General features: G+C 35.9%; 1 protein-coding gene across 2 annotated transcripts in view; it reads right to left on the minus strand.

The window, feature by feature from the left end:
* LOC139138125 (afadin- and alpha-actinin-binding protein A-like) overlaps positions 1 to 15,537 on the minus strand; it is a 45,539-nt gene continuing 30,002 nt past the window's right edge. For both annotated transcript variants that reach the window (XM_070706352.1, XM_070706353.1), the window contains 6 exons: positions 15,208 to 15,382; positions 14,900 to 15,027; positions 14,529 to 14,708; positions 12,472 to 12,592; positions 7,531 to 7,717; positions 1 to 3,129 (listed from right to left, as the gene is read on the minus strand). In XM_070706352.1, the coding sequence (XP_070562453.1) occupies positions 2,691 to 3,129; positions 7,531 to 7,717; positions 12,472 to 12,592; positions 14,529 to 14,708; positions 14,900 to 15,027; positions 15,208 to 15,382 (1,230 nt within the window). In that variant the 3' untranslated portion in view covers positions 1 to 2,690. The remainder of the gene's footprint in view (positions 3,130 to 7,530; positions 7,718 to 12,471; positions 12,593 to 14,528; positions 14,709 to 14,899; positions 15,028 to 15,207; positions 15,383 to 15,537) is intronic.

Below are 15,537 nucleotides of genomic sequence, written 5' to 3' on the forward strand. Positions count from 1 at the left end.
TTAGCTTTCAAGAAAAAATTACTTCTTTTATTGCTTTTTTAAATTCAATATTCACAGAACTTAGCATCAAAATTATCAACGTACACAAAATGTAAATCAATTTGCGATTTGATTTGAATTTGACCAGCTGAGACTTCGGTGAATGTCATGTGATGTTATCTACACTTGATCTCGCCATAAACATAGATCTTGCTCAATGAATTAAAATGAAAAAAAAAGAAACTGGCAGTTAAGGTATTCAATAAATTCAAAAAATTAATGTGTATTAATCTATTAAACTCTATGAATGGTGACATCATACAAAATCCTCACATGCTGGGCATAAAACACTTCACATCACCAATGTTTCTAATATGAATTTCTGAATACACATCATGATTTCTATTAAATGATCTTGTCAAGAATACTTCTCTGAATTGTGAAAAGCAAGAGAAGCATTTTTCCAGTATGAGACTCTCACTAAACAATACCCTAAACTGATTCTGTAAAAATTGAAAATTCCTTGGTATGAAGATACACTGGGTAGCTACAGAAAGTTGTGAGGCCAGATGGTTTTGGAACTGATAAGTTATCTAACACAAAGGCACCTGTTTCTGTTCACTGAAAAACTGTTGACATCTTGACAAAGTGAAACACCAACAGACTGTTTTCCCTTTTAAACATAGCTCAGCACAATATGTGTGCAAGTTAGTGTACATATTTTTACTGTAGAGTATTGAAATTCAGTGTACATGTTGATTTGATCTGACATCAAATTCTTCATCATGACAACAAGCAGGCTGGATATGCCACCAACTATTTCAACACACAGGATCATGGATGCATTTTAGCTGATAAAATTTGTCACTTTCCAAATTTGTCTTCAACATTTCCACCAGACTTCCACAAAGTAGAAAGTTCTGAACATGGCATAGAAAGAATCTTGAAGACATAGAGCAGCTCTGTATGTCAAAAAGACCCACAGTAAAGGAAGTAGAAACGCTTCAACCAAATAGTGTGTCCATTTGTTAACACTCACACCACAGACATCTCAACTGGTCACATGCCAAAGTCTTAGGCAAATGCAGGTTATTGGCAAAAAGACCAAAAAAAAGGAAGAAAGTAAATCTGTAAATGCATTTAGATGCATAGCAAGAATACAAACTTTGAAATGGAATGCAATCAAACCTTAAGCTTTAGATAATAACATGAATTAATTTACATGAATTAATTTAACATTTTGATGAAAAAAGGCAACAGCAAAAAGGACTCAAGTTTGACATGGAAAAAAGGCAGACATCACATCTAACAGAACATATTCTGATTTACAAATACATTGACACAATACAGCATCAATTCATGATATTTTTTGTCCTCTTTCAAAACAGTACAGTATCTTTGATTGAAAATAACATACATTATAGATATAGCTATCTCTAAGGTCTTCTCTCACTGTGCTTGCCACAGTAAGATGCAAAAATACAACTAATTCAAATAAATAAATCTCTACCTCTCATTTAATTTTGCAATTTTAAATAGCCTGTTTGATTCCCTAATTTTTGCAGAAAATGCAAAATTGTTCAAATATAACTTTGTCTAAATACTACACCTTAGAAGTTTTTCACAAAAAGTCACTACACTGTACATAGTATTCACTGTCCTTGAGTGCAACTAATGAAATTGATCAAGGTGCATAGATTAAAGTGAACCAAAAAAAAGACACTGAACAAAACAATTAATAAAGTACACAAAAAAGAAATTCTTTTTCATATTGTTAGTGGTCACAAAATCTCATTATACAATGAATACAAAGACATTAACTTGTCTTCAAAATAAATTTAGAGATGAATGATGCAAGATAAGCAACAAGGGGATAAATATTGTAATTTTCAATTTTAATTTAATATTTATGGAAGCTCAGGGATAGATTTCCTAATTTGTACATTATCTTATATTTGATCTTTGACAAAGTCAATAGATACATCATGTAGAAGAAACACAAGGTTTTGAAGTAGGCATCAAAGCTTTTATGACGCATCAAGGTAGCATTTACGTAGTTGTTCACACTAACATCAAAGTATCCCCTTTCTCAATAAATTACTATAGAACTCATTCAATGACCTTGATGGACTTTTAGAGTGCTATGTTTGTGCTTGATGTTTAATAGATAAGGCATGTAGGCATGTATCAATGTCTTCTGTTTCTGTTGAAATTGTTTTAGAAAACTTATTATGCAATTTGATTTAATTCTTCAAGATGGTTTTCTGAGGAATTTCATATCTTTGTCTAGCATTGTTTGTCCTCCGTATTCTTTTCTCTGGAAGACAATAAATAGTCTATGTCAAGCTCTAAAAGTGACTGGCGGCATGACGGTTAACATAGCTGGGGTAATCTTAGTTTAGAAAATTACATGGAAAACAATAAACAGCAAAAGTATGATTGGCTTATCTGTACCCTGCTGGCCTTTTTGAAACACACACATACAACTACGCTGTAAATATTACACAAGATCATCATTACTTTACAAGGTTTTTCCTTTTTAATATTATTATACAACACTCTCTGATTCAGTGTTGTGGTTTGTTTTAATATACTCTTCTAGAATGGCAGTGCTTTGAATTGTTTCCCAAAAAATGTTTGTTTGGAGTATGCTGATGACAATCTGTCACTATTTACATATGCAGTTCAGTTCAAATCCAACTCAAAATACTTTATTTTCCAGCAATACCACCGCTGTTACGCCTTGCAACTGCATTCTTCACATTTTTCTTGTGAACTTGAGTTCTTTTGCCAGACTTCTTACTGTTTTCTGTGCTGGTTCTACTGATACTACTCCGACTGCTGCTGCTTTTAATGCTACGTTTTCCCTCCACACTCAGTGAATCTTCTGTACTGGAACGGTCACTACTAGATCGATGAAGGTTTTCTATGCTGGAACGTTGACTGACCGACAGTAGATTTTCAAAGCTTGATCTCTGGCTTGCAGATTTGGAGCCATGAGTGCCAGGTTTCACAAGACTGCTGTTTTGTGAAAGATCTTCACAAGATGAACTTGATTTGTGACTAGACACTTCACTACCACTGTCCCTTGCCATCCAGTTAACACCATGCAGTGAATAAACACCTTTGGATGATGTACTGTTGATGGATCTAGTTCAAGATAAAGCCATTCAAATTAGAAATCAACAAGTCATTGACAATGACATAGTCCCCACTTGTAATAGGAGTATTAGTCTTGATGGGGCAGGGAAATGTGGTCATTAGAAGTATCACTGGAGAGTGGCGTTCAGATCTATGGACACATAGGTCTATATCATTGTTCCCAATTTGAAACAAGAGGCATGTCTAAGTTATGGTTCTAAATCAGGAAAAAAGATCAGACCTCCAGCTGTATTGGTCTATTGCCTATGAAAATTGAAGCATAAAGAACTTGTGGTTACTGAGTTATGCATATATAAGTATAATCAAGGTCAAGGTCATCAAGGTCATGTGACATATCGAAAAAAACATAGGGCAAAGTCCCTGAAGCTACTATAGACATGGATACAAAATTAAGTATTTCCTTACTGTATGAAATTATCTCACTAAGGTCATCCTACGGACAAGTAAACTAAATATTAAAGCTGTCTGACCAGCGGTTTTGAAAGAACAAGCAACTCAACAGTTGACAGAGCTCTGTTGAGTTATGTAGAGAATAACCTTTTGTGACACATGTATTGATGAAGAAGGTGGATATCTTTGATTAACATTGTGAGTTCTGTTTAATAAGTTGAGACTGTACATACTCAGAGAAAGCACACTGAAGAGACAAAGGTTTGAAACTTAAGAAGTTCAAGGTCATCAAAAGCATTATAAGGAATCATGTTACACTTTCATTGCACTGTTTACACAGATTGCATAATTGCTATAAATAGCACATGAGGAACTTTATACAGCCCAGCTTTACCATAAAACCCTATCACTTTGACCACTCTTTTAATTGACCACTCTATTTTTTTCCTCAAAAAGTAATTTTATTTTATCCTTACCAAGTCAACCATAAATGGAAATTAGAACTTTCTCTATCTCTATCTCTATCTCTATTGACTATTTTGAGCAATTTCTTTTAGATAACATACAGGGCACAATAAATGACGGTTCAGAATATGTCAAAGTTGGGATTCAGGAAAGTTGCCTTTACATGTTTTAATCCTCCAAGATGGTAAGCATTTCACTATGAACTGTCAAAAAAAGTTGAACTTTCTGATAATTCTACACTAAAATTATTTTGGCTTTGATGATTTCCTAATTAATTCAATTATTTAAAATCATATTAATTATTTTTTTCTGGGTGAATTGCTAGGGTTTATACAGTACAAGAATTACATACAATGTAAGTCAAATTTTGACCAAAAATGACAAAAAAATTCCTTAAAAATACAGATTTGCATATTCATCACAATTTGAACAAGTCTAAGTTGGGTTACCCCTAGGGACCTGTATACCAAATAACAAAGCTGTCTGACCAGCGGTTATGAAGAAGAAGATTTTTTACCAAAACACCTTTTTTGGCATTAATTTGCCTATTTTCAACAATATCAAAAATTAAAAAAAATAGTTTCTCAAAATCGTATTTTTCATCTACACAACAAATATCAAATCAGTAAGTACTGCGGTTCTCAAGATATTTGAGTGGACGGACGCCTCACAAACGGACATACATACATACATACATACATACATACATACATACAGACTGACGCCGGACGGATACCCATCCCAATAGCTTCTATAGACTATAGTCTATAGTAGCTAAAAATTGTATTGCTAATTAATCCCTATATGCAAAAATCGAGACCTCTAGCTCTATTGGCTTGCCAAGAATTATATATGTGCATAATTAATGAGGTAAACCATGTGTTGTCATAAGGTCTCCCATCCTACTAAATATAAAGGACATAGCACTTGTGGTTACTTATTTATTGACATAAACATGTATTTTAGGTAAAAGGTTATCGAGGTCTAATGAAATTTTGTCAAAAAATTTCTATCCTATAATTATCCCTATATACCAAAAATCAGACATCTAGCTCTATTGGCTCGCTCAAAGTTAGATATGTGCATAATTAATGAGGTACAATATGTGGCGTCATAAGGTGTCCCATCATACCAAATATGAAGGGTGTAGCACTTGTGGTTACTGAGTTATGGACAAATATGTATATTTGAGGTCAAAGGTCATTGAGGTCACGTGACATTTTCTCAAAAAAATTGTATCGCTAAGTTATCCCTATATACCAAAAATCAGACCTCTAGCTCTATTGGCTCGCTCAAAATTAGATATGCACATAATTAATGAGGTACAATATGTGGCATCATAAGGTGTCCCATCATACCAAATATGAAGAGTGTAGCACTTGTGGTTACTGAGTTATGGACAAATATGTATATTTGAGGTCAAAGGTCATTGAGGTCATGTGACATTTTGTCAAAAAAATTGTATTGCACAGTTATCCCTATATACCAAAAATCAGACCTCTAGCTCTATTGGCTCGCTCAAAATTAGATATGCACATAATTAATGAGGTACAATATGTGGCGTCATAAGGTGTCCCATCATACTATATATGAAAGTTTAGCACTTGTGGTTACTGAGTTATGGACAAATATATATATTTGAGGTCAAAGGTCACCAAGGTCAAGTGACATTTTGTCAAAGTGTCTGAGATATCTGCGTGAACGGATGGGCTCACGGACAGACATGACCCACTCTATAAGCCCCCTGAACTTTATCTGTTGGGACTAAAAACTGTGTCACTGCATCCTTTTTGCAATATGAATACGATGAGAAACTAAATTTTATTTTTCTTGGCCTTATCTTATACCGGTACATCGGAGTCTATGGAGAACAGCCTTATACATGGGAGTCTATGGAGGCGTAAACTAAAAAGTCCTCTAACGCGGCCAAATTTGATCGCATCGTGAAACAAATTGACGTGCATCTGTATGAGGTAGGGTACTATCCTTGTATTAATTTTGAACAAAATCGCTCCAGGCGTTTCTGAGATATCTGCGTGAACGGACGGACGGACGGACGCACGGACGCACACACGCACGGACATGACCAAACCTGTAAGTCCCCCCGGACGGTGTCACTGGGGACTAAAAAGAATTGGCACAGGAATATCTCAGATATCTGCATTCATAAGCCCCTGTGCATGGACACAGCATTAATATTAATTTCATCCTGGGGACCCTGTGGATCATACCTGGGGACCCTGTGGATGGATATCAAAGACAGGAAAGAAAATGGCCGTCACACAGCCATTTATGATCGAATCATTACAAAAATCGGCGTGCATATATATGTGATAGAGATTAATATAGGTATCAACTTTTAATGCATCCCACACGGCATCGCTGAGAAATTTACGTGAACGCCTGCACAGTCGTAAAATATAGGAAACAAAATGGCCGCCACGTAGCCATTTTAGACCAGATAAAAACAAAAATCAATGTGCATATGTGTAACATATAGAGTGATCTATGTACCAAGTTTGAATGGAATTGCTCCTAACATCACTGAGAAATTTGAGTGAACATACGCACTGACATCAAATACAGGAAACAAAATGGCTGCCAGACGGCCATATTGAATCAGATCGTAAAACAAATCGATGTGCATATGTATGGCATAGGTGATAATCCTCGTACTAAGTTTGAATGAAATCGCTCCAGGCGTCTCTGAGATATCTGCGTGAACGGACGGACGGACGCACGCACGCACGGACGCACGCACGCACGGACATGACCAAACCTATAAGTCCCCCGGACGGTGTCCGTGGGGACTAATTCACCAATCACATCGTGTTAAAACATTTTGTTTTTCTTTCATTTTGAGATGAGCAGTACTAAACAAAAATATGATAGCGATATTGTTGGCTCATCAATGGATCAAAGTTTTACACACCATAGGATTATGTTTATGAAAACAGACGGCATCACACCATAGGATGGCATTTTTCCAATGTTCTTGAAAACTGACAAATAAGTGATGGCTGTTCTTATTGATTTGTTTGCTTTATTTTTCTGTGTGCATTCTACACTCAATTTTAGTTGTGCTGATATTTTTTCTTTGTTTTGTTGCTTTTGCTTTGTTGTTGGTATGTTCAACTTTGTGTACTGTTTTCTTTAAAGTTCCCTTAAGGGATTTTTGAGGAACCTGTAAATGGGTCCGAATACATAAAGATATAAATAAATACATAGACAATCATATATAATGACATGGTGTTAAGAGTACTGTTGCTTGGATGGTTCTCAGATGTTTGAATGAAGGAAGAGAAACAATGTGATATCATGATTATTGGAAATTTTACGGTATAGGCTTGGTGCTTGCATAACAGGAAGCTGGCTACAGCACAAACTATTATAAACGCTATTGTGTAGCTACACTCTGTAATCTTAATACATCACTCTCCTGATGTGTTCACACATTCAAAAGAAGTTTGATAAATTCTAAACAAAATGATGGAAATGACTTGCAATGAAGGCAGACATGTTGACATAACTTACTCATTCAAGTACTGTCCATCGTCTGCTACTAACTGCATAGCACGGAAAAGTTCAATAGTGTTTGGTGTCTTGATGGCTGCAGATGTACCTGGCTGTGGTGTCATCATCATTGTGCCGGCATTCACACTCGGTGTCAGCACTGTAGAAATAGCAGCCGGAGTAGCCGGCAGAGTGCGCCCTGTTGGACCTGTAACAATGAGATGAAGGTTTGTTCATGTCTGCTTCAAAGAAAATGACTAGGTGACCTGCAGTCAACTTTCCAATTGTTGCTGTTTCATTTAATTACTTTATATTATTTCATGATATTATTCAAAGCTAACATTGTAGTGAACAGCACTTCTAAATCAACGACACACAATTTATACAGACGCTACATCTTTTTGTGCAATCTCTTTTATAAAATGCTGTCCAATTTATTACTTCTTGTAAATGATGCAATTGTATCAGTCTGAGAGTTAATAAAACATCACTGAATAATTGTAGAAATATTTGCTTGATTGTAAATTGTGACGGTGGAAAAGCAATTTTCAAAAATATATTGTCAAACAGTTTTTAAATGATAAACTTTGCTGTCATCTTTGTAAGTAAATAAAGAGAGCGTTAAGATATTGTAGTTCATCAGCCCTACATCAAGTGAGGTTACATAGATGTCAATAACTTTGATGAAACTGTACTGTAAACACATTTTTTGATGCATTTTATTGTTATTACACACAGATACCAATCTCTTGTCAGCACAATGACATAAGGTTATCTTTGACTGAAATCACAAACTACAGAAAAATACAGCCACCAAGTCTAAACTGATTTTGATCTACATAGAAAACTCTGATAGTTGTTCTAGGTGTTTGGCTTTCAAATACACAACTTCACATACAGTAAGCTATTTGACAGTAAGCAAGTGTTGAAAGGTTCAAATAAACATGACAGTTTAATAATGATTGGTCTAAAATCATGTAATTGTAAAGAGCAGTGGAAACTAGCAAGTCAGAAATGTGCTTGACTACCGCCCTCTAGAGGCTGGTAAGATTACCAGTATGCAAACTAGATACTCTATCTACAAGGGTGCAATTGAACTGGGACACTTGTCATAATTCTGTTTTGTACTGGTGTTATTTTTTCATCATTATTCTTCAAAAATGAAACAGCATCAATTGTTTACATTTTATTGATTTGATGACATTACCCATCATGCTGGCAATAATACACATTTTGAAGCCACAGTTTCTAATTTATCCCTTGCAGTTACCGATTAGAAAACACCAAACAATGAGAGATGCCTGGATGCCATTACTATACAATTTATGATAAAATGAAAGCCACACAGTTAATCTACACCTACATGCTGTATTTTTACTGATGACTTGAGAAGAGTACAACGGAGGTATAGATGACCCTTCATCTTTCTCTTTCAACCTTTGTCATCACACTTCCCTGAGGAATGGTACAACCCACCCACCCCACCCATCACACTTCCCTGAGGAATGGTACAACCCACCCACCCCACCCATCACACTTCCCTGAGGAATGGTACAACCCACCCACCCCACCCATCACACTTCCCTGAGGAATGGTACAACCCACCCACCCCACCCACTATAGAAAATAAGATGGATATAAGACACCATTCACTTTTAGCCATAGACACCAGTCTAGAAGCAAATACAGTGGAGACTTTGGTGGGCTGATTTCACTCACAGTTGAAAGGCGTATCTTTATACATAATTCATCTTTCAGTGTGAACTCAGCCACACCTTGCATTGAGCAATGTCAAAACTTTGCCCCTACAAGATTATCTCAATACTCTCTATTGTGGATAGTATGCCATAGTTGTGACATTCTTTCTCAATTTTTCTTACTCCAAGATCTTTAAAATGAGCCATTACTAGTGGTGGACCAGAAAAGCTTGTAAAAATTGAGATTCCAAGAGGCACATTCTACCCTAATTGGGAAAAACTGGGTCTTTTAGGTCAGGAAGTTTTATTTCATTTTAACACTGACCACTGAGCATTGTGTTATTGAACTGAAATGGACAAATTAGAACAAGTAAATTTTCCTATTATGATCCAGTGCTATTCAGTAACTTGAAGTGAAATTGATATATTGTGCTGTTCAACATCAACCCTTACAACTTTTGATAATGGGGAGAGGGAAGAGATTAGCTCTAAATTGTATTCAATGCAGTGTTCTGAGCTGTCACTAAGAACACATGTACATGAACAAATACTGTGCAATCTCAGTCACTGCATCACATTGACATTTCACTGTGCACACATTTCACCTTATGTGTTGCGTTGAAATTGCTAATATAATAGAATGGAAGTTCCATGACAAGGCAATGCATTGGGCACCTCGGATTAGCTAACGTAATAGAATGAAAATTCCATGGAAAATCACTGCATAGGGCACCTCTAATGGCTAACATAATGGAAATTCCATGACAAGGCACTGCATAAGGCACCTTGGAATACCTAAGTTTCACAGGAATTCACTGCATAGGGCATTTGAAATGGCTAGCATAACAGAATGGACGTTGCATGGGAAAACACTGCTTAGCACCTTGTAATTGCTAACATTATAGAATAAAAGTTCCATAGGAAATCACTGCATTGGAATGACTAGTAACATTACAGAACAGACATTCTATGCAGCAATTTAATTACATACAACATTTGATTGTTCTCACTGGCTGATGTACAATAATAAATATTTTTCATCCTGATACCTGAAAGGAAGTAGTCTGAGATGAGTGTGAGCATAGTTTAAAAGATTTCACCATCAGTTACAGCTCAATACCTCTTTAATGGAGTATGATCCAGTTGAGTGATGACAAAAAGAGTTTATGTCCTTGGAAGGTGATCTTAGAATTCCAACACAAACACAACCCTTTAACCCCATACACAATGTAATGCACAGTCACCAAGGACTGAACCAAGAAACCACACAATGCTTTGTGATTCATGAAAAAGACATTTCAAAACTCCCTCCACCCTATGCAGTTTTTATACTGAGTACGATCACACGGAAATTTTTTTATTGACTGAAACAAGTATGAATGATAATTACAACACGAGAACTGAATGGAATATGGTATTTTGAAATGTATCACTTTTGAACTTTATGAAAACAAACCGCTTTTTGATCTTGTTGGTGTAACTGAAGCAAGATTTACTTGAACAAACAGTAATTTTTATAACTTATAATTCACTATTTTATTTGCAGGGTATTTCAATTTGCATAATACAGCCAAAGTCTTGCAGAAGACAATTTTATGAAAATTTGAATTTTGTCAAACAAATCACAGAGAGATCTCTTGCCACTTTCAAAAATATATCATGATTTTACTTTATTGACTATTTTTTCTTCAATTGATGTCATTTGTCTCTGACTTTCTAAATCAGTAAAACATTTTCTTTTTAACAATTCTTTTAATATGATGTCTCCTACAGAACACTGAATAGATAGGCTTTCAGTCTACATATACCTAAATTTGTTGGAAACACTTTCACTGATGCATGGATTTCATAGTCAGAAAGTGTTTTCATGGAATATTGCATTCATATTCCTACATAAAAAGTCCGGAAATGTTGAGACCCAGTCTCACTGCAAGAGCCTGGCACAGTGACATTCATGATGTGTGTTGTATTTCACAGCTGTAATTAAATTGATAGCTGCATTCATGTTATGCATTGTTACTGCATGCCAAGACTATAATGCCATGCTTGCCATGGTCTAGTGTGTGCAATTAGAGACAAGTGTTACCATGGTATGGTGTCGGCAATGAGAGAGACAGTGTGAGACAGTGAGCGTTGGTGATTTGCCGAGACATACATACCCTCCCAGTATATTGTTAATAATAAACAACAACAACATCATCATCACCACTCACAGCCTTGTAGAATGGAAAGTGAAAAACACAGTGGTGAGAAATGTGTTACATGAATTGACAGGATAAGAAAATAAAACAATTGGTTTGACGTGTAAAAAACATGTTGATCGAATAATGTAACATAATGTCATACAATGAAACAGATGGGTGTCTAGGATTGCATCGTCCATCAAGGTACATTATCAAGGTACATTATTCATAGCAATACAAAATAAATATTTCAACTCTTTCTACTTTCAATTTCAAAAATAACATCTTTTTAAAGAAAAACCTTACTCAGTTTGGCAGAATAGGGCTGTATCACTTATTCTGCCATGAAAACTCACATTTTGATATTTTCAATTTGAAAATAATAGCTCATTCAAATGAAAAAACCAATTGAAAGAAATTGAACTATGCCATGACAGAAAAGGTTTCTTGGGTAGTTTTGAAAGACTTCAGGTTGCTGGTCTGGAAGAATGAAAATCAGTATCTCCTGACATTTAAATACACACTACACTATGGATTACACATGTAATGATGTGGTGTTATACATTGTGCAAAGGGGTAAGGTTGTCACTCAGCTATGGGTAACTATGTGAGTATAAAATGTGCTACTTTATATGTTAGAAGTTAATTGCTGAGTTAATGATAGAATCCCTTCAAAAAAAAGAGTTCAGAAAATAAAGCCATGTTGTCCTTGATCAGCATATATGGGACATTCTACAATAATCTAGTGTTCTTTTAATAGCCTTCTTTTACCATGACATTGACAGTTAAGGATGGGGAGGTGGGGTGTCAATAGAACAGCCTGTGATGAAGGATTTGGAATATTTCTAGTCTAAAGGCTACTTCAAAATTTGAGGATGTACTGGTTGTTAGTTTATGGTAGTTTTCAAAGTAATTCCATATTAAAGCTCTTCTTTGCTGAAATAACCTACTTTTCAGACGCTTTTCAAATTTTTCTGAGAAAAAAAAATTTCACAATCAATTACTGACTCCCTGAAAGAACTTGTCAACTAGTGTTTCAGACTTATTCATGGAATATGTAATTTGATGACAGAATATCTTACTTTTAGCCGTGGAGATTGACTTAGCTGGTCTGAGAGTTGGTGAGACTTGATGAAGCTGTGTTGTCATTTGAAGGAATTGTTGTTGAAGAAATGTGGCCTTTTCTTCTTCAAACTTTTTCCTCTGCAATGGAGAACAAAAATGAGAATATTACAGTGTATCTACTGAAATATTTCCATCCAGCTAAAATGATGAATTTTTTATGTTGTTTGCTAAACTGTTTTATCAGTGTTCGTCCTGTGGATCTCTCCTTTATCCATATGACTGCTGAGCCCAATATTGAGTTCAACTGATCCTTTCACAAGCAATATGTGAATCAATTATTCATTTCATCATTCAAATTTCATCAAATAAAGCCCTGCCAATTTTTCACAACCTTCCCGTCATCGTTGATGACACAGTCCCCGCTTATCCATTTTGTTATAATCTTTTGTGTCTCGGTAGCTGTGGTCTAGGTCGCTGTGGAATGACATTGATGCAACGGGTGCATCAGGCCTGTGACTTGCATAATAAAGTAATCTGAGGAACGTTCAATAAATGACTCATCTCTGCCGGTAATGACCACTGAAGGAACTTTTGATTACATCACACATAACGATGCCCTCACTGCCTCTAGTGTCATGACGGCACATACTATACACATGGTTTGGTGGAATTTTCGAAATGGTATGGGATCGGGTATGTTGTTGTAATCAGCCATCAGCCATTTCGGATCATATAATGAAACAAATTAATGTGCACAAGAATGCAGCTATAGTATTTTATCTTCGTATCATGTTTGAACAAATCAGTCCATCGAGGGACAGTGACCTATGTTTATGTTTCAAGGACATAAAAAAATCACACCAAAATTGAAATCAAATGGCTGTCTATATTGACCATATGGATCATAGCACAAAATTAGTAGACATGCATATGTATGCCACAGTACTTTATCTTTGTACCAAGTCTCAACAACATTGGTTATGGAATATTTGCATATGATTAAGCCTCAAAGACATGAAAAAATCCAAAAATGACCATCGGGCAGCAATATTGGAAAAAAATGACAATCTGGCAGCCATATTGGAACATATATGTCACGAAGTACATTGACATGTATGCCATAGTGCTTGATCTTGTGCCAAGTTTGGACAAAATGGGTGTAATGACCTTTGAATTACGCTTCAAAGACATGCAAAATTACAACAAAATGGGCAGTTCTGCTGCCACATTGGATCGTATCGCAAGGTTAATTGATACATGCATATGCATGCCATAGTACGTGCTTTGCCTTTGTGCAAAGTTTGAACAAATCGGTTCAAGGATGTTTGAGTTACGGTTCAAAGACATGAAAAATTGCAAACAAAATGGCCGGCTTGCGGCCAAATTGGATCATATCGCAAAATAACTTGACATGCACATGTAGGCTATAGTGTTATGCCTTTGTGCCAAATTTGAACAGAATCTGTTCAAGGATGTCTGAGTTATGGTCCAAAGACATGAAAAATCGCAAACAAAATGGCCGCCTTGCAGCCATATTGGATCGTATTGCAATATAATTTGACATGCACATGTAGGCCATAGTGTTATGCCTTTGTGCCAAGTTTGAACAGAATCTGTTAAAGGATGTCTGAGTTATGTCCAAAGACATGAAAAATCGCAACAAAATGGCCGCCTCGCGCCCATATTGGATTGTATCGCGAAATTATTTGACATGGATATGAAAGCGATAGTGTTATGCCTTTGTGCCAAGTTGAACAGAATCTGCACAACAATGTCTGAGTTATGGTCCAAAGACATGAAAAATCGCAACAAAATGGCCGCCTCGCAGCCAAATTCGATCGTATCACAAAATAAATCGACGTGCATCTGTAGGTCATAGTGCTATGCCTTTGTGCCAAGTTTGAACGAAATTTGTTCAGCAGTGTCTGAGAAACTGTTGATGACGGACAGACGGACGGACGGACGGACGGACGGACGCACAGACGGGACCCAATCTATAAGTCCCCGCCGGACTTCGTCCGCGGGGACTAAAAACCTTCCCGACAGTGTTATTTTATTGATAATTGAGCATTACCTCATGTCCTAGTCTTATTGCAGCTTCAGTAAATTTTCTTCGTTCCTCTTCAAAGGCTGCCTTTTGCTGATAAAACAATCTCTTGTCCTGAGAAAAGCTTTCTTTTTCTTCCAGTAAATGAGCATCTTTGAGGAAAGCCAGTGTCTGGTCCTCTTTGTCACTTACAGAGTTGTTTTGGTACTGTGATCAAACAATAAACATAGCAGTCATTATTTCACAGTAATTGTACATTACTGATGCATTCTAATCATATTGTAGAATTGTATCTTGTGGAACACTGACATTACCATAACAACAACCTTGAATAAATGTATCTATGAGTACAAATTTCACTGTACACTGATAGGTATCAGACTGAAGAGTTGTCATACCTGAGTAAGTAGTTGTTCTTGCTGTTCAATAATTTTTCTGTACACTTCAACTTTCTTCTGTAATTCTGACCTTTCTTCCACTAGCACCTCAACAGTCTGTGTACGACTTGTTATCTGGGTGCTTGTCTCTGAACATAGAGAGAAATAACCATTACTGCATGTCTCCGTTTGGATCATAATAAACTGGAAAAATGTACTTGAAAATGAAACAGTCTTTCAATTAATTTGGACAAATATTTCAGTTTTGACAATTACACTTCAATTTAAATACACTTGATCATAAAAACACGGAGCTCTTTGCCACTAACCTTTTTCATTTTCAATTTTTTTAATGCGTTCTTTGAGTTTTCTCCATTTTTGTCTCATACTGTTTTCAATTCCTTCTCTAACCATCTCATAAGGCATCTGATAATGACCAGTAGATAACTCTTCTATGGATGAAGAAACTGACTGGCTTTCATCTTCCGATTCCTCTCCTGAAGACTGAATGGATAAAATATGCAAACTTGCTAATTAACATGCACATCAAAACATTTAATTACACTTTTTCAGGAATAACTATCGAAAATGGTGAAAATAAATTATCTGAGACAGTCATGAACTATGTGAGATTATTAAAAAAGCAAGAGGATTGAAAT

The sequence above is a fragment of the Ptychodera flava genome, chromosome 8 (assembly GCF_041260155.1).
Source record: "Ptychodera flava strain L36383 chromosome 8, AS_Pfla_20210202, whole genome shotgun sequence".
Classification (NCBI taxonomy): domain Eukaryota; kingdom Metazoa; phylum Hemichordata; class Enteropneusta; family Ptychoderidae; genus Ptychodera; species Ptychodera flava.